Source organism: Fundulus heteroclitus, chromosome 16 (assembly GCF_011125445.2).
Source record: "Fundulus heteroclitus isolate FHET01 chromosome 16, MU-UCD_Fhet_4.1, whole genome shotgun sequence".
NCBI lineage: Eukaryota > Metazoa > Chordata > Actinopteri > Cyprinodontiformes > Fundulidae > Fundulus > Fundulus heteroclitus.
In genome coordinates this window covers 35,952,723-35,972,042 of record NC_046376.1, presented here as the reverse complement: position 1 = coordinate 35,972,042, position 19,320 = coordinate 35,952,723, and the positions used below count along the sequence as shown (strand labels likewise).

General features: G+C 39.8%; 1 protein-coding gene across 1 annotated transcript; it reads right to left on the bottom strand.

Annotated features, from left to right (window-relative positions):
• Positions 1–786: 786 nt before the first annotated feature.
• On the bottom strand, positions 787–9,159 carry ppp1r35 (protein phosphatase 1, regulatory subunit 35). The gene is made up of 6 exons (XM_021308227.2): positions 9,022–9,159; positions 3,908–4,148; positions 3,278–3,380; positions 2,946–3,058; positions 1,713–1,803; positions 787–1,570 (listed from the first exon to the last, which is right to left on the bottom strand). The coding sequence occupies exons 2-6, from the start codon at positions 4,145–4,147 to the stop codon at positions 1,263–1,265; spliced, it is 855 nt and encodes a 284-aa protein (XP_021163902.2). The 5' UTR covers position 4,148; positions 9,022–9,159; the 3' UTR covers positions 787–1,262.
• Between the last annotated feature and the right edge of the window lie 10,161 nt (positions 9,160–19,320).

The following is a 19,320-nucleotide window of genomic DNA, read 5'->3' as shown; positions in this document are numbered from 1 at the left end:
AAGGGAGCACTAACATCCTAGATATGAACGAGTGAAATATTCTTACAAACTGTTCTTTACATAGTTGAATGTACTGACAAAAGTGATCTATGGAAATCAAATTTATTAACCCATGGAGGTCTGGATTTTGAGCCACGTTCAAAAGTGGAAACACTACAGGTGGATCCAACTTTGTAATGTCCTTAAAACAAGTCAAAATGAGGCTCAGTAGCATGTGTGGCCTCCCTACAATACCTGGGTATGTTCCTGGTGAGGTGGTGCATGGTCTGAGCACTATGTGGGCGGGCCAAGCTTTCCTTTGGAAAATCTTTATTTGGTTTACCCCATTCCCAGTTCCCATTTTAGTTTTCCAAGGCAAATGGAATGCAACAATTGTTGCCAGATTGTACTTTAGAACACATTGGTCTGGAAGAAATAGCATTTATAAAACCAATGCTCATGAACAAAATGAGCATACATTACAATATCTGAAGGCATTGGACAAACAAAATTATATATATATATATTTAGACACACAAAAATTAATTATATGCACTCCAATTAGATCTTAGTTAACAACTGTCAAATTTAGTTTATTATTGCAATTGGTAAAACATTTTCTATCAAAGGAAACCCAGCAGATTGCTTTAAGTCATTGACTTACAGCAATCCCTCTTGGGTGAGCATGTACAGACATTGACAGCAATTAACTGCAGCAATCTCTCATACTGAGCATGCATGTAGCAACAGTGGAGAGAAAAACTCCCCTTTCAGAGGAAGAAACCTCCAGCAGAGCCAGAACCAGGCTGATCTTAAAACGTTTTTTATTAAATAGAAAAACAATGAAATGAAGATTACAAAAAGAATTTAGAAACACCCCAAACCTTCATTAGACTGTCAATGAGCACTTTCTAACACAGAGGTATCAGAGAATAAATCTTAAATCCTTCAATATTCAGAATGATCCCACCATGCCTGTCCTTATGAATCATCCCTCTCCCCACTGGATCCACTCTGAGGCTCATGAGTGCAGCGGCTAAACCAAAGTGAGCTCTTCACCCTCTTGGAATATTTAGCAGAACTGTTTGCAAAACATCTCTGTTTCCAGTACTTGCTGAATTTCTGGTTTTAATAAATAACTAATACGACTTGATTGGCCCTGAGGCTAAATGCATGACTGGAAAACTACAAGACTCCCTCTAAGAATACATAAAGAATAAATATATTTATAAAGGCTTTAAGGATATACTAAACTGTAACAGGAATTACTGATGGGTCTGATGTCAGGGTGTGGCCTCCCAGCATCGCTGTCTCCTGTACAGGTCAAAGGTGGAGTCGGCTGGACATGGGATTAGGGAAGGCTTGCAATAGGTTGGCTCCTCCTCTTGTGGGAGGGGCTTTTGCCTGAACAGGTCAGAGGTGATGAAGCAGTTGAGGGAGGGGCCCTCTGCCGTCTTGTTGTCACAGGAGAAGGAAGGTGGTGGGGCCAGCATTAGCCTGGCCTGCAGCGCCTGGCTGAGCAGCTCATCCTCCTGTACGCTGACGCTCACCAGAGAGCTGAAGAGGAGCTGGGAGCGGGAGACATTCACCACTGGGGAGAGAGAGAGAGAGAGAGAGAGAGAACATAAACAGCTAAATTCTCTCATTCCTTAACTTCTGAGCAGACATCAGACCTCCCTAGGCAGCAAAGACAAAAGCAGTAAGGTCTGAGAGAAAGAGCTGAGTGGAGGTACCGTCAGTTGCTCTGGCATTAATCAGGGTCTTGGTCCTTCCTGATTTCTGAAGAGTCTCCTGGAGGGCTTTCTGGGAATTAAACTCTGCCTCCTGCAGGATAAAGAACAGGCTCATGTGGTTATCTGCTCAGCCTTGAACACTTCTGGCATACTTAAAGATCAGGAGGGTCAAAGACCCTAAAACCAATGCTGAGAAACTGCCAGGCGGATCTGTGGTGCCTTGGAAAAGTATTTCTACATAGGCATCTTTTTCTGCACATCCAGCATCCTGTACCAGCAGTGCCTCTGTGAATATCACTTTCAGGTCTGGACTTTGATTAGGTCAACCTAACACATGGACCTGCTTTGATCTAAACCATTCTATTTCATCCCTGAGTGGATGCTTATGGTTGTTCTGCTGGAAGGAGAGCTTGTCCACTCCATGCACATAGAAACTGTTTGGCAGAAGGCCCAGAAGAGACTGGACTTCCTGCGGCACCTCAAGAAGCACAGCCTCCAACGGTAGCTGCTGGTCATCTTCTCCACAGCCATTATTCAGTCTGTGCTGGGTTTATCTACCACTGTGTGGTTTGGCTCGTCCACAAAGCAGGACAGGATCAAACTGCTGTGAACAATTATGTCCACAGAGGATCATCAGGATCCTCCATCCAGGACTTCTACAGGTCTAGGGTCAGGAAAAGGACAGCTAGCATCTCTGCAGACCCCTCCACATCCTGGACACAAACCTTATTGGACTCTTACCTTCAGGTGGCGCTACTGTGCGTTATTTGCAAAAAGCAGCCGCCACAGAGACAGTTTCTCCCCCCCTTCTGATGAACACCATACAGCCTCAGCAGTCAGCTACACCGCTGTAAAACCAGCACCACCCCACCCCCACCCGTTTTTTTTTCATTTTATTTTATTTTTTTAATATTCCAAAAACAAACGTTCTACCTCATGTCTGCACGCTGTGAGTGCTGTCACCAACGTCAAATTCCATAATTGTGGACACAATCATGTCCAGATAAAGAGGACCCGTCCACTTCTCAGTAATGTTATAGTTTGTGGTGGGCTGTCACAGAAAATCCCAGTTAAATCAATTCCTGGTTGCAATGCAACGTGTGGAAAAGTTTAAAGGGTCGAGAACTTTCACAAAGCACTGCAGCTTTTTTTCTTAAATAGAATACATGAGCAGATCAGATGCACGGCCATCATCTCTGTGGAAACATGGCGGTGATGAAGCAAAGCGTGAACCTGCAGTGACTGAAGTTCCTCCTTCAGGGCCAGAGTGGAGTTCAACTCTGGCTTCCTCAGACTGCCTGGCTCCAGGACACCTGCTGCAGCAGGAGGAGCCACAGAACAGCTTCCTGCTCACCACAGGAAAGAAGCAGACAGTTTAGCTTCACAGTGCGTCTGTGCCTGGCAGGTTGACATTTCTGACTCTGCACACAGGGACGGTTTCCTGATTTAATGCCCAACATTTCTATCAATAAATCTCAAGAGAAAAGAAAAATGAAGTTTTAAAGTGAAATTAACTGAATGAACATATTTTAAGTTACACTAAATTAATTAAACCTCATAGTTACCCTGGTGATGTTCTGAGCTTCTTCTCTTAGCTCTAATAGGCTGCTGATGAGGAACAACGTGTGGTTCAGGTGTTACTATGACAACCGGCCTTTTAAAATGCACCTGTACAGAAACAAATGAAAACATACAAATTAGGATTATAGTGCTGTCACACACACACACACAATTGATCAATTAGGTTACTTCTGTCAGCAGCCGGACGCCTTTTATTTAAGGACATCAGAGTATAGGGGATAGGGTTGGACGATATGGGAAAAAAAAAAAAAAATCACACAGCAATAGAATAAAAATGATGTTGATCGATATCAATAATTATCAAAAAAATTCAAAACATATATTTAACGGTAATCAAATACCAGTAAAGCAGATAGAGGTTTCTGTTTGAAACTTTCAAAAGTTGAATGAATATGGAAACGTTTCTAAAGCTGCTTGCATGTCCTCATCACAGATTTGACCAAGGCATGCTTTCTAGGAATCCATCTAATGCTAATAGGAAAATCTGGTGAACTATGTTGGTTTCTAAAGTCTTTAAAATGGTTTGCAACAGGCTCAAAGGGCATTTTTTCTTGTGAGAGCTGTCCTAGGATCAGCATGAGGGTGCATGTAATGTCACTGATGCTCAGAGCAACCTTTGTGTTCCTCTTCTTCCCAGTCTGTCCTCGTGGGCGGAGCCTCGGCTGGAGATGGTCACCCTGCTGACTCTGCCTGGGCCGACAGGGCTGCTGTTGCCTGTGGTCAGTCTTTGGGGCCGGGCTAAGAGTGAGCGACAGGTCGAGCTCTGGGCAGTGCATCTCACAGGATCCAGCAGGGAGGGGAGCGGGAACAGGGTGGGGGGATGGAGGAGGAGAGTAAAGGATGGAGAAACTCATCCTGAAGGTAAAGAACACAAGGAGAGAACACATAAAACTCAGAGCCCAATGCTTCCCGGCAGGACACGGTCCAGCTTGACTCTGTCTCATTGACTGACTGACACACTGGAGAAAGATCGGAACAAGTGGTCTGAAACTAACAGGCTCACAGATGCTACAATCTCCTCTGCCCAGCCTTTCAGAAGTAAAACTGGGCTGGGTCAAACATCCTGATCTCCTCTGTAGGCTGCAGCTCTATACAGAGAACAACAGACTTCTGGGATCCTTTATGTGTTCACAACTAAAGGATCCTGATCCAGGTCATGTTGGTTCAGATTAGGAGCTAGCAGGGTTCCTACCATCCTCCCATGACCAATTCTTATGTTCTTCTAGAGATGTTGACATTATTTTTTCATGACAATGATGACCAAACAATCTATCTAGTTTGAATATATGAAGTTATTTTCCACAGACTCAATTAAATTTTATTTATATAGCGCCAATTCATGAAACATGTCATTTCAAGGCACTTTAGAAAGTCAAATTCAATCAGATTATACAGATTGGGTCAGATTATACAGATTGGGTCAGATTATACAGATTGGTCAAAACATTTCTATATAAGGGAACCAGTAGATTACATCAAAGTCCCGACAAGCAACATTCACTCCTGGAGAAGCGTAGAGCCACAGGAAGAGTCATCTGCATTGTACATGGCTTTGCAGCAATCCCTCATACTGAGCAAGCATGAAGCGACAGTGGGAAGAAAAACTCCCCATTAACGGGAAGGAAAACCTCCGGCAGAACCGGGCTCAGTATGAACGATCATCTGCCTCGACCGACTGGGGGTTACAGAAGACAGAGCAGAGACACAACAAGAGAAACAAAAAAGCACAGAAGCACACATTGATCCAGTAATCTGTTCTACATTAGATGGTAGTAGCAGGTCAGATCATGAGACAACAAAGCGCTGAAGCTGGCTTCGCCTTCAACAGCGTGGTAAAGGGCCCGCTCACCATTTCTCAGGAACTGAAAGCATTTGGATCTGTTTAAAGCTGTAACTACAAAAAATATGAAATTCAATTTTTTTTCACTGAATACAGACCCCTTAAATCACAATTTGTGACGGCTAATAACTTTATTTCTAAACTTCCAAAACATACGAACTTTGGTGCAAAAACCAATTTGAGACACTTGGATCCAATTTAAAACGTCAAAGTTAAGGGGCAGAGGGATGAAAGTGTGAGACTGTACCAGTAAACTGGAAGCAGTGTTCTTTTCAGTAAGCCAGACAGGCTGAAGGAAATCAGTAAGCAAAAGGATTTATTAAAGAGCCATGTCTACACACACAGAGCTTTGCAAAAGTATTTACATCTTTAAACTTTTTCCACATTTTGTTGCATTACAACTAAATATTTTATTGGGATTCTATGACCGGCCAACAGAAATGAGTACCTAAGAGTCAAATGGAAGGATCGCGCTTCATGGTAGGGGCGGGCCTTTATTCTAACGTTATCTCGAAAAATTCCTTAAGATGGTAAAAATTTGGATTTATCTTGACAGGGATAAATTCCAACTAGTGGGGTCTTAAAAAAATGCTAATATTGTCAGGATTGTTATTTTTGCTGTTTTCTCCACTGGTGGTTTATTGAGAGAATCTTATCAATAAATTACAAAATATGATTAAATGCAGTTACTGTGTGCAGTTTGGCAATAAAAAAATACACAATTTTATGCAACTAGCGCCCTGATGAATCATATTTAGAATTTTATTTTAATATACGTTACATTTTTTAATATTTTTAAGGACAGTAATTGTGCTTATTGGGCTACTTGACATGCAGTCACACAGTTACCTGAAAAAGAGCACAAGAAGCTGTGAATAGTCTTTTACTGTTAGCACAAAATATTGTGAAAAAATTTAAAGTCCATATTGGCCAGCCCTGCTTCATGGGAGTCAGACTTTTTTTTTGTTGCCAAAAATAAATATGAAGAGGGGCAATTATTTTTGTTCTATTCCCTTTACTCTGTGCCCCAAGTAAATTGCAGGGCCACCGCATGTCCACAGCAGTTACCTAACCAACAACCATCAGTGTGTGATTTCATCTGAGTTTGACTGCAGATGTTCTGTCTCTGGCCTCAGAGGGTTCTTAGAGAACACCCAGCAGATGGGTCAGGGAGGAGTCATGGAGAGGTTTATAGTTGGGTCAGGTTCTAAAACAATATCCACAGAGCTCTGATCAATCCATCATCTGAACATGGACCACCTGCTGACCTACCAAGACATGGACGTCCACCTTAACTGACAGGCTGGGCAAAGAGAGCATTAATGAGAGAAGCAGCCAAGAGGAATATGGTAACCCTAGAGGAGCTGCAGAGATCCAGAGCTCCGGTGGGAGAATCTGCCTGGAGAAAAAATATTACTGACTCAACTAAACTGACCTGTGAAGGAGCAAGAAAACAGCCTAAAATCACACAGAGGACACAGCAAACATGTGGAAGAATGTCTCAGATGAGAATTTAGGTTTCTGGCCTACAAACAAAGCACTGTTTGTCTGTGATGCAAATTTCAAACTACAAAACCGCCTGAACACACCATCCTCAGAGTAAAACACGGTGATGGCTGCATCATGCTGTGGGGATGGTTTCCTTCAGTATGAGAAAGTTGTGTTTTAAAAACCGTGTTGGAGCTTCCTCTAACTTCACAACTACTCACTATTTGGTGTCAATCTTCCAAAATGACCCAGAAGAAGTTTGGCTCCAACTTGATAGAATGAGATTATGTTTAATAGCTATACCATTAATACTTCTGCAAAGGACTGAAGCAGTGCTGGTGCCAGGGGGTGCTATAGCTCTCCCTGATAAAGTCATTGCACCTCCAACAAAATATTAGATTATTTTCTTTTTCATCTAAGTTAATATCATTTAACATGTGATTGTTGTGATATTTTCTACACAAAACATAAAATTTCAATATACATTCAACTATTACATACCGAGTTAAGAAAATAAAAATAAAAGTCACGCATCAGGAATTGGACTCTGCATGTGCTGATTAAAAGTACTGCCTCAAAAGAAACCCTCGTTTTGCCGCACAATGCTTACCGTACAGTCACGTGGCTTTAGGTGTTTCGGATGAGAGAGGAAAAGCGGAGGGAAATGATCACGGCCATGATGTTGTCCTAGATCCAAGAGGACTCAATAGGACTCGAGCTGGACGATAAAAGCAGCCCTGAACAGGTCGGACCATGGAAGCTAGCACTAGCGCATCTAACAGGGATACTGATGCTGCACAGACGCCTGTCACTGTGGATTTAGCAGCAAAAAGAGAAGTCAGCGATACGTCGGATAAGATGAGCGGAAGCCAGACTGTTGGTCAGAGGATCAGGTGCAGGATGCTGCTGATGAGAGAGCAGGAAGCACCGAACCAATTTAGCAAAGATGACCTGCTGGAGACTTTAATGTTCTCCATATCTGGCTCATGTTTTCTGCTTCTCCTCCAGCCTCTGCTGTCTCCTATTCATATCTATTCCTGAGGGTGATGGAAGTGGAGACAGCCGGTTGTTGTTCTCCTCCAGTCGACTACCCAACATCAGACCTGATGACTTTTTAGATTTCACACTTATTGTATACAGCTCGTTACCTGATGGGAAATATGATATTAAATATGATTAAATACTTCGATAGGTAAGCAGAGACGCTGTGTATGGCTGGTCAATATGTTGAGTTTTTGAAGAGTAACATAGTTTTCCATTAATGGTAAGATAATATCGCTAAAATGACATGGGCTTGTTGAGGCCAGGCCCAATTCTGAGAAGAAATATGTTACAGACGGAAACTATAACTGTAATAAGATTATTGATAACTTATCAATTCTTTGTGTTTTTAAGGATCATTTGTTTTATATTAGATTTTTTTTTATGTCCATGTTAACACCATGAGGCTTGAAGTTAAAAGGGGCTTCATGACACTGAATGTGGCTCATGTGGATTTGTTTTAGAACTGCCTTTGTTCTTTTGTTCTTGTCATCTCTGTACAGTGAAACTGTTGATCTTATTACTCATGTTTCTGTCCCATATTTGTATGACATTAAGGGGGAGTACCGACACTTAATCTTTTCCATTAAAGCACTGATTAAAAGGAATGCGTAATGCAAAGATTTTTTACTGCGCCAAATTTCCATGGATGGAATAAGAGAAGGATGATATTTTGGAAGCAGACCCCAACCAGCAAAGAAATATTAATCTGGATGAAGGTGATCAACCGTGCAGCCATCCCTCCACTGCTGCTGAGAAGGCCAACTCTATTAGCAGTCCATGGCCAGAGGATCTTAGCAGAAGTCAAGATGGACCAAGACGACCACTTCTGCAAAAACATCCATCTCTTCTGTTTGGAGTGCAAGTGCGAAGTTTGAACAAAGGCTGACTTGATCAATATTTTCCACAAACGCAGATACATCTGGGCAAACAGAAGACATTGATGTATTGCATATGCTTTAATCTAAGAGCAGAATACCACATATTCATTATCCATTAACAGGTGACTAGTGCAGATGTCTGAGTTCTGGACGCACTTGTGCTTGCGTCTGATCCTTCATAGCACCCTCAGTAAAAGTCTTAGCCCCCCCAATAACACCTGCAGAGAAAAACCTCTGGAGCCGCCACTGGACTGAAGCCATTGTTCAGAGTGATTCTGAGCTTGGTAACCAGGGCAACCTGCTCACGGTTTGCTTTTAGGGGCTACAGCCAGCACCAACCAGCCAGTCCTGCAGCCCCAGCTGAACACTACCCCAGTAAATCGCTAGTAGTTGTGGCAGTTAGGGTTGAATAACTTTGTGTCGGTTTTGTGTACACATCTTTAAAGTTCACCGCTGCATCTATTCGAGCGTGTGTTACCTGGTTTATTTCTCTCCGAGATCCGTGTTCCAACCTTCTGACGGGAAAGCAACTCTGCAGAGAAATAAGCGCCCTTCTCACTACCCGATCCGTACCGGTAGCGCGAGCCGTTTCATCAGCTAATTTGCGCATGCGCTAACAGAAAAACTTCCGGGTATAGCTTCGTTTTTCTTACGTTTTATTCTTTTGTCTTTTTTCGCGGCGGGTGTTTCCTTTTGTATATCTTTGTATCTGCGTAAATATTCTCCTGAAATAATGTAATTTTCTTCTGTTTAGCTAAGTTACATACTGGACCAGGATCGTTCATTTATTTTTTTTCTTCCAAAAAACTTTATTTACCATCAGGTACCAGTACAGAACTGCATAAACAGCATTCACAGAAAGTGTATAAGGCATATCTTAATATAGAAGAAAACCAAAAATAAAAGAAGAGGGAATAATAATAATAATAATAATAATAATAATAATAATAATAATAATAATAATAATAATAATAATAATAATAATAATAATAATAATAAAGGGGTAACATTATATTTTGCATAGATTCAAGAACAGGGCATTAAACCAGCAGAATAAATTTGCTCACAAAAGAAAGAAAATTACCAGCACTTTTTACATAGGATTTCGTCTTATTTTTTCATGGGGTATAAATGGTTTACATTTGAAGAAATGGCATTTTGTAAATAAAATTTTACTAATAAAATTAAAATATTAACACCAACTTCCTTACCCCAATTTTCATGACTACACCAAATAACACTTCTCTTAGGGTAAGGTCAGGTAACTGAATTCTTTTTGACTGGATCCACAATAGAAAATCAAGCCAAAAGCTTTGGACTACAGTGCAATCAAAGTAAAGGTGTTCCAGACTTTCACTTTCAACCTCACAAAAACCACAGTTTCACCAGGATCGTTCATCTACTGAACTGATTGTGAAGGAGGGAAGTGTGTGCCTGACAGGGAAGGATTTCTGGTCCTTGGGGTTAAATCAGTGCATGGAATCAAATGTAAGTATTCTTTATTACGTCTCATAAAACCTGTAATATCTAACTGTCAACTCACTGGTTAATTTCATTGTCTTTCAGATTGCACATGCTTGCCTGGAAACAGTGGAGGAAACGGCAAAAAGATGTGTAATTAAATTACCTAGATCTTCGGTTTTAAGCCCTATGAACCAATCGAAATGCTTAACATCATTCTTTCTGTTTTTATAAGGGAAGATAAATACTCATCTTCAATCTGTATGTGGTGCCCCTGTGGAGGTCAGAAAATGTGGATCCTTTGTGTTAATTGCCTGTAGGTATTTTCATGAATTTATCCATATTGCTGTCCTCCTCACTCTTTCTATTTTTTAGTGTATATAACATGTATGATGTAATATTAATGCATATTGGTATTATTAGGACTTGACAACAAATTTTTTTGTAGTTTTCCCAGCATGGAGACAACAGAGTGCTGCTGATCACTACCTCCTCTGTGTAATGACATTTTTCTATTTGAAATAATTTCAGTGAATGATGGATATGTATTGCTGTTAAATGATGCGATAATTAAAAGAATATCAATTGCAGGTTCTACTGGCAAAACTGAGAGGGATAGTGTTTCTAGACTCCCTTCGACCTGATGGTTTTGGTGACGAGGCCTACAGAAATAAATAGGTTCAAGCTATATAGATTCAATGGTTATGGCCTATTGCCAGTTCTGTTTCTTTGGATAAATGTTCATAAAAGCCTCGTTCTCAGGCTACTTGTATATTGCAGTGTGTTTCACACCTTAATCTGAATTTATAATTCAAATGCGTGCAGGCGCATTGCAGCCTTTATCAATCAAACCTATAGCTGTGTTGTAAGTTTTTGAAAGTTGAAACCTGAATCATCTGCCTCTGTTAAAAGTTTTTTTTCTTGCTTTACATAAATGGCTTTCTCCACTCCTCTCTCAAACCACCTGTCTTCTCTGTCCACAACTTTAAACAGAAACAGAGGACTCAGGTTTTGTAAAAAGCAAAAGGCCAACTGCGTGTTTCTAGAGGAAACTCATTTTGTTAAAAATGCTGTGAAATTTTGGGGTGATTCAATCTTTGTTAGTCATGGGCATCACATTCAGCTGGTGTTATGCTTCTGTTAAAGAGATTTCCAGGAAAAATCATTAATCATATTAGTGACACAAGTGGTCATTGGTTGATTGTGATAACAAAAATTAATCAACATTTTATCTTAGTATGTGTCTATGGCTACAATGAAAGAGGAAAAACAGGATATTGATTTCTGACATATGTAAACAAATAACAGATAGTACACACACTTATTTCACCGATAAGATTTTACTAGGAGGTGATTTTAATTTGGTGCCTGATGATAGAAACCCACGCAAGGCTAAATGTCATACATATGAGGACCTGAATATTAAATTAATGAACAGTGCAAATCTGATTGACTTTTGGAGGCTTAAAATCCTAGGAACCTGCAGTTTTTCTGGTTCCATGCTTCTGGGAACAGTTCTAGAATAGATCACATGGCTCATCTCTGCTTCCTTATCAAATTATGTTTTTAAATGTGACATTTCTGCTTCCCCCTTAACTGATCATTGTGTTATTTCCATATTCCTTTCATTTTCACGGTCCAATCCTGGTCTTGCTCCTATTTGGAAACTTAATAATAGCCTTTTGGAGATTTCAGAGTATTGTAAAGATGCTGAACAGCTAATTGTGGAGATTATTGCCTTGGAAATGTCACCTATAAGTAAATGGGAATTGCTTAAATTTAAGATAAGAGAACTGGCAGAACTGACAGTCAGATACAAAGGGAATTACACCATCTCTATTGTAATTTATATAAATCCAATTATTCTGAAGCACGTTGTTTTGTTTTCTAAACAATATAATGAAATTTAATAAAGTAATCAATGCTGATTTTAAAACATTCATGGAGGAACAGATTCAAATTGAAGAATTAGGCGTGGCTATTTTGAAGATGTCCTCTGGAAAGTTGCCTGTTTTAGACGGATTAACAACAGAATTTTATAGGTTCTTTTGGAAAGATTTTAGAGAGATGTTGTTCCAAGCCTTTTTAGACTGCATTTCAGCAGGTAATCTCTCTAACACAATGAAACAGGTGATTATCCATTATTATTATTATTCCAAAGTCTAATAAAGATCTAACTTTTTTAGATAACTGGAAACCTATCACTCTGCTTTGTAATGATTTATAAGATATAGGCTCACGTCTTTGTTGAGCAACTGGATAGAGGACTCAAAGATTTAATTGATGAAAGCCAATCATCCTTAGTCAAAGGAAGGAACATACACAATCATATTCAACTGGTACTTGACATGCTAGATTATAGCGGCTTCATTGACATTGAAAGCCTTATTTAGTTTCTTGATTTTTACAAGGCACTTGATACAATTTAACATGCCTGTATATTAGAATCTTTAAAGTTTTTGGGTTTTGGTGATTATTTTTGTGGATTAATCAAAATGTTTTAGGCGTATATTTATAGCTCTGTTTCCCTAAAGCCGGAGCTTAGCTCTAGATTTAAGATTCAGCGAGGCATACTAACTACGTTAGTATCTTGATCACGCTGTTGCTGCTTCTATAATAATCCGTGCTTCATGGAGGTTGTTGGCCTCGCAAGCTGAGGAACATCTTCCTCAAGGTATGTGAATCACAAACAACGTTTTACAAACAAGTTGGTGTTTATAAGTATTTTTTAAATGACCCAAAATGCTCTTTTATTTTATTGCGCAGAGAATTAACACTGATCCAAGTGTTGGCCTACATTCACTCTTCAAAGCAAAAAGGGTATTTAAAGGTTTGTTTGAACTTTGTTTATTTCATTATATCCTAATCCCCAACTAAAGCTCATTGTTGTCGTCTCACTCTGGAAATGCATCAATGGTTTTCTTATGCCGATGTCTTTCAACCAACCAGCACTGATGCAGTGCTAAAAGGAATTCTCAATTTTAAAAGTACAGAAACAGAAGCAACACATTTAGTTGTAAAAAATCTTTTTATTATTCTTAATGAATAATTGTTGTCACAAACAAAGTCTAAAGCCAGTCAAACAAAGACCGAAAGAGGATGCAGTGTTTTTTTCTATTTAAAATACTTTGATTCTTCGTTCAATTTAAACCTTTAAAGGAGTAGAAAGTACAGATAGTTGCGTCAAAATGTAGCCATGTAGTAAGTATCATCACTTTCTACTTCCACTTTTTACTTTGCTAGTTTCCACCACTGTTGATATGGAGTGCATGTTTGAATACTTACTTAGTTCTAATTCTAGACTAATAATGTGTATTGTGCTTTATATCTGCGTTCTTTTACATGGGAGCTTGTTGGGATGGAGTACCTGTACAGTCAGTCTGGTCGGTCGCTGACCATCATGGATAACCCAGAGGGAGAGGATGGGCTGGTGGAGCTGATGGATGATGAGGCGGTGCATGATGAAGGCTTTGTGGAAGAGGAACCCGAGGACCTGACAGTGCCCATCCTCTATCATCCAAAACAAAGCAACGTCCCCCAGGCCTTCAACCCCTCTTCCTCTGCACCATCTACATCCAGCCTAGGAGTGCCTGAACATCAGCACCTCATGTATTTGCTTTAACACTGAGATTTTACATGCAGTAATGTATTTTGTATTTTAATACTTCCCTGCAGGCTGCAGTCCTAGAGCCTGAAGGCATCCCTGGCTGGGTTAAGGTGCAGGATTTGGCTGAGTACCTGGTGTCCCTGCGTCAGACACTCTACCTGGACGAGCAGCAGGTCACAGAGGTCATCCGCCTGTGGACTGCTCTTCCTGATGGAGACAAGAGGCTGATCCATTATCAGCCCAGGCACCATCCCAAGCTGGCCACGGCCGCTTTAAGGCCCCTAAGAACACGGGCATCACAGCAGGTATGGGAAGCTTGAAGAAGTGCCTGACTGGTCATCCAGGGGGTCCGGCTCAGTGGCCCAGCACCAGTTGCTTGGTTGAGGCCATGTGCATCAAGTTATGTTCGCTGTACAAGTCTCCAACTAAGAGGGATGGAGTTCGGCTTCTTCGTGGACCAAAGTGCTCACCGACTACCACCTCATCCGAGACCTGGTGCTGGACTGCCACACCCTGATGGAGGCCACCTCTCTTCAGCTTTTTGTCCTCATCAGAGGACTCTTACACAGTGGTAAGCACAATGTTTTTTTTTTTTTTTACTTGGACATTTGAAAGATAAGTATTGCAGTTAATTATAATGACAATTTTCTGATTGCAGGTTTAATTGAACGGAGAGCACACAATAGATGAGTGTCATTACCCAAGGCCTTACTGCAGAAGATTTGTCCTCCCACCAAATGGAGCAGGACAGGCTCCTAAGCTGCGGCCTGGCAGACGACCTGCTTGTGCAGCCAATCACCTCAGCAGCTCCTCTTCCGCTCCCAGCTCAGCTTATTTTATTGAACCCTGGGTTGACAGTGATGGCAGCAGGTCATTTCTCAGATGCTCCTGCCCTGGCTCCACACAGGTGGCTCCTGCACCTAGTGCCCCTGTGTCTGTGTCCTGCTTCACTCAAAGGAACAGGCGATGCAGGGCAGAAGAGGAGGCCACTGGGAGCCAAAAAAGAAAATATGTACATGAAGTGGCTTTTAACAAATGCAGCAAATGACAGCCAAAAATCAAAGAGTTTGGCCACATCCGCTTCAGCAGTGCTACTTTCTGCCCCAGTAGTTCAGGGGGCAATTCTTTGAAGCAGTGACTGATAGAACAGCTGAAGAAACCAGGAAATCCACCATAATAATAATAATAATAATAATAATAATAATAATAATAATAATAATAATAATAATGTTAATGTTAATAATAATGTCAATGATAATAATAATGATGATAACTAATAATAGTAATAATAATAAAAGTAATAATAGTAATAATAATGATAATAAAAATATACATTATTAATATTAACAATACTGATAAATACCAATAAAAGTAATCAAAATATATACCAATAAAATCAATAACATGTAAAAAATTGTACCTTTTTAAGATACCTTTATAGTTTTATATTCTGTGTTTTTTAATGTGTATTACTGGATACTGTTATTATATTATCTCTGTATTATAATACCATTTATATTATATTTTTAGTTGTTTATAAATGGAAGTGTGTTGTATCTTGTATTTGTCTTGTACGCGTCCTTAACTTCCAGTGTCTAAGGAATGACACAGATATTGGATCTGTTGCCATAACAAGTGGCTTTTTAAAATAAAGTATAATAATTAAAGGATACCATTTTGTAGAATATTCTTGTACTTCACTTTTACTTGTCCCCATGTTCTAGTGGGTCCCGTGGAGGCTCTGACATAAAGGAACAAAGTAAATGTGAAATTATTAAATGCAAAAATTCATACTGTAGAAAGTGATACAAACATCTAACATGGACAGCACTTATGCATTTAATTTGTCTGCTACTTTTTGCCAGCCCTCTCTCCTGGCTTTAGCAGACTTTGAGGTGTCACCTGTCGTTTTAATTAATGACTCAAATTCGGCATAACCTTCCATTAAAAGCTCTTGTTCTGCTTGGGAGAAAAACTGTTGCCGTTCTTTGGCCATGCTGAACAGCCAATAGCAGCGCTGCTGATCATTGTTTCTACTATCGATACATTTCCCCTTTTAAACAAACGCATGAACGCACAGTTATCTCATATAACTCAATCCAGCGATACTAATCATAAACAACAGGTGTGTTGGAAGAATCCAATTAGCCGGAACATGATTAGCCAGATGAAGTCATCTTGGATGTGTCATTTGATCTCGGATGTTTTAAGCAACGTACGAAGAACGGACCCCAGGCAGCTACTTTCTGCAAACAGGAGGGAGACAGATAAACAACAGAAAAACTAAATACATGCATGTTATAAGGAAGAACTCTGTAGATTTAATTAGTCCAACAGGTTCAGTATTTAGCCAGCTACACAAAATAAATGACTAAGTAAATACAGGAACTAAGTAATCAGGCTCTTAGTTTGTTGTGGGTGGCTCTTAAAAGAGCCGTTGTGGGTCAGTCCTGTGGAGGACATGGTTACTCCGTGGGCTGCAATGGCACAGCTCCGTCTTCACAGAAGCCATTCAGCTTTTATTGCCCTCTGACAAACACTTTTTTTTTTGTATTGAATAGAAAAAAACAGAGTCGTGGCCATAATGGGCAATGTTTATTTATGTTGGGTCCAAATATGTCATTGTTTATTTATAGGCTACTCAGCACCTGACAAAGCTGTAGTCACATATTCACGACATAGTAGAAAAAGTTCTGTAGTATCACTCTCAGCCTCATTTTCAAGCAGCAACTGCACCTCAGCCAGTTGCTGCTTGCCTGGAAACTCAGGGACCACTATTGCACCATCCACATGTCCATCATACTCAGCAGCAACGTTCCAGTCAATGTCAGGCACTTGGATGTCCTTATTAAAACAAAAACAAGAAAATTCTTACTCAAAAAAATACTGCACAAATACATAATACAATACGTCTTATGTTGAGTGATGTGACCTAAAATTATACATATTCTACACAAAGGTTTTTGTTTAAGGAGAGTCCCCTGAAATGTCTGTCACATTACAGTATACCCTGGAAGAGTTACAGTAAGACTGTAGCAAGGGACATGAATATTAATTTGCAATACCCAATGTATTTTATGATGGGGTTACAAGCAGATCAAGGCAGATCAAAGCTGCAATCAGGAATAAGGTTTTAAGCATTTCACACAGTGAAATCACAACTCACCTACCCTGCTAGGAATCATTTTTAAATAACAATGAAATTAACATGCATGCATTTGGACAGTAGAAGGAAAATAAAGGGCAACATGTAACCTAACAATGTAAACTCTCAGCTGAGGTTGAAACTATGAATCTCCCTGCTAAGAGACAACAATGTTTACCGTATCACTTTGTAGCTTGAGATAATACACTAAAGAGTAGAAATAAACGAGGCCTCAGTGTTTCCCACAGGTATCACAGTAGCCATTTGTGTACTGTGATACAGTCACTATCATTACTATGATGATATAGTCTAATATTACAGTTGCCATTTCTGAATTTATATTACAGCTGTACAGGCCATTTTTTTTTTATTTTTGATTTGCAATGTAAATAAAATTTTCTGTATTATTTGATGATCATAAAAGCTCAAACATAGTATTATATATATATATATATATATATATATATATATATATATATATATATATGTATATATGTATATATGAGAGAGAGAGAGAGAGACAGAGAAAGAGAGAGACATATATATATATATGTGTGTATGTGTTATGAATATAAAAATCAAATGGTTAAATCTTAAATCTAAACATTGTGGTCTTCATTATTTCATAAAACCGTATGAACCTTTTAAGATCTGGTATAGACACAGATTAGGAACAGACTTTTTGAGGGAGTATTAAATAGATAAAAGTACTAATATGAGAAAAAAGTCATGGGAGAATAAAAAAAAAAACACAAAAGTGGTAATATGAGAATAACGTCATTTTATTACAATTAAGAGGGAACATTTCCAATATAGCCACAGTTTGTAGAACTATCTTATTCCTGGAGTAATAGGCCCAGAATAGATTCTTATATTCATTTTTATTCTTTACGAGAATAAAGTCAGGAGAATGAAGCCAAGAGGGATACGAAAATAAACTCCTAATATTACAAAAATAAAAATATTACAAATATGAAGTATATTCTGAGATACTGATACTGTTTAAGTGACTGAGTCTAACTGCATATTTGCCACATTCAACATGGCGGACGCTCTGACGCATCCCCAGCATAGGCAGAACCCACCCAACGAGGCGTCTACGTATATAATGTCTATGGTCCGGTCAACAACGAGAATGAGAATGATCAGGGGATCATTAGCTATAACTAAAACTAATACATTTGTGGTGATTTAATGAATTTAGCGTTAATCAATAATAAAATAAAAGCATAAATTGTCTGGATCACTGTGTATGGGGCGGCCATTATTGCCCAAATATGGGCAAAAATGGCCGCCTGACACTGTGACGTAACATTGCGTTGAGCCGAGGGCAGTTCTCCGCGCTTTACAAGCAAACTCAATAGGAGTTGTTGGACACAGCTGCGATCAGCAACAATTATTTCGGATTTCCAGAGGACTTCATCATTGAATTTCGCGAGAGCTATTGTTGAAGCAACAATGCTCATGTGCATGGCCGTTGGGTGTTCCAATACATCGGGTAAAAGTGGAAAAAACATCAGTTTTTTTTCACCTTTCCGATTCATCATACACCACGGGCTGTTTTGTTGGATTACCTACTTAAAGAGTGAGGATTTGCCATCGTGCTTCTGGCCAGAGAAAAAAAACGTCATCTGTAGCCAACATTTCGAAGAAGAATGTCTTCAAGATGACATGAGAGCGACACTTTTCGGTAGGTTTTTCTTTTTTATAATGTAGAATTTGCCAGGACATTTGTCTACCAACCAGAGCGGCGGAGTGATACGACGAACTTGGAAAGAGTGCTCACTGTTGCGAAACCCATTTATTTTATGCGACTTTGATCTTATTTTTTCTAAAGTTGCTTGTAAATTTCATCGCCCCGGATCTTCCCCATTGATCCCAGCTGGCAGTCGGACCTGGATCCCTCAGAGCCCCGTCAGCCAGACCCGGCCCACTCTCGTCCATCAGTCAACCTGCCTTCAAGTCACCTGTGCTCCGAACGCCCGTAGAACCCGTAGACCGCACCCCTTGGCGAACTCTCTCTGGTGTACTCGGTTAGACCACACCGGGGGATTCAGATTTAACCGTGTTCTCTTGTTTTAGAAACCCGAACCCCCTTTGCCTCCTGAGAAAACCAGACGTTCCGTCGTTGCCAGTTGTCTCCTGAGCCTCCAGTGTTTTACCGATCTCGGCGGATTAACCTCTGTTCTTTAAATAAATTGTGAAAAGCTCTGATTTGTTCTCTCGAGTGTTTCTGCATGTGGGTTCAACACCTGAAAACTATGACAGGTAGAAGCTGCAAAAATAAAATGTCCCATTGATGTATGCCCACTTAATAAAACATATTTAGATATTTTTAAACTTGAAAACTCTGGTTAGACGCACCACCATCCACTTATCTCAGTACAGATGGTAGCCTAGCTGACATATCCACAAAAACTAGTAAAACATTAATTTTATCTCTTTATCTACGACTTCAGTGTGTTTAACAATCTCTTTGAATGGGAACAGGGTAAATACAACTTATAACCATTATAGTACATTGAATTAGCATATTACCTTAGCACTGTAAGTTTGAGTGTCAT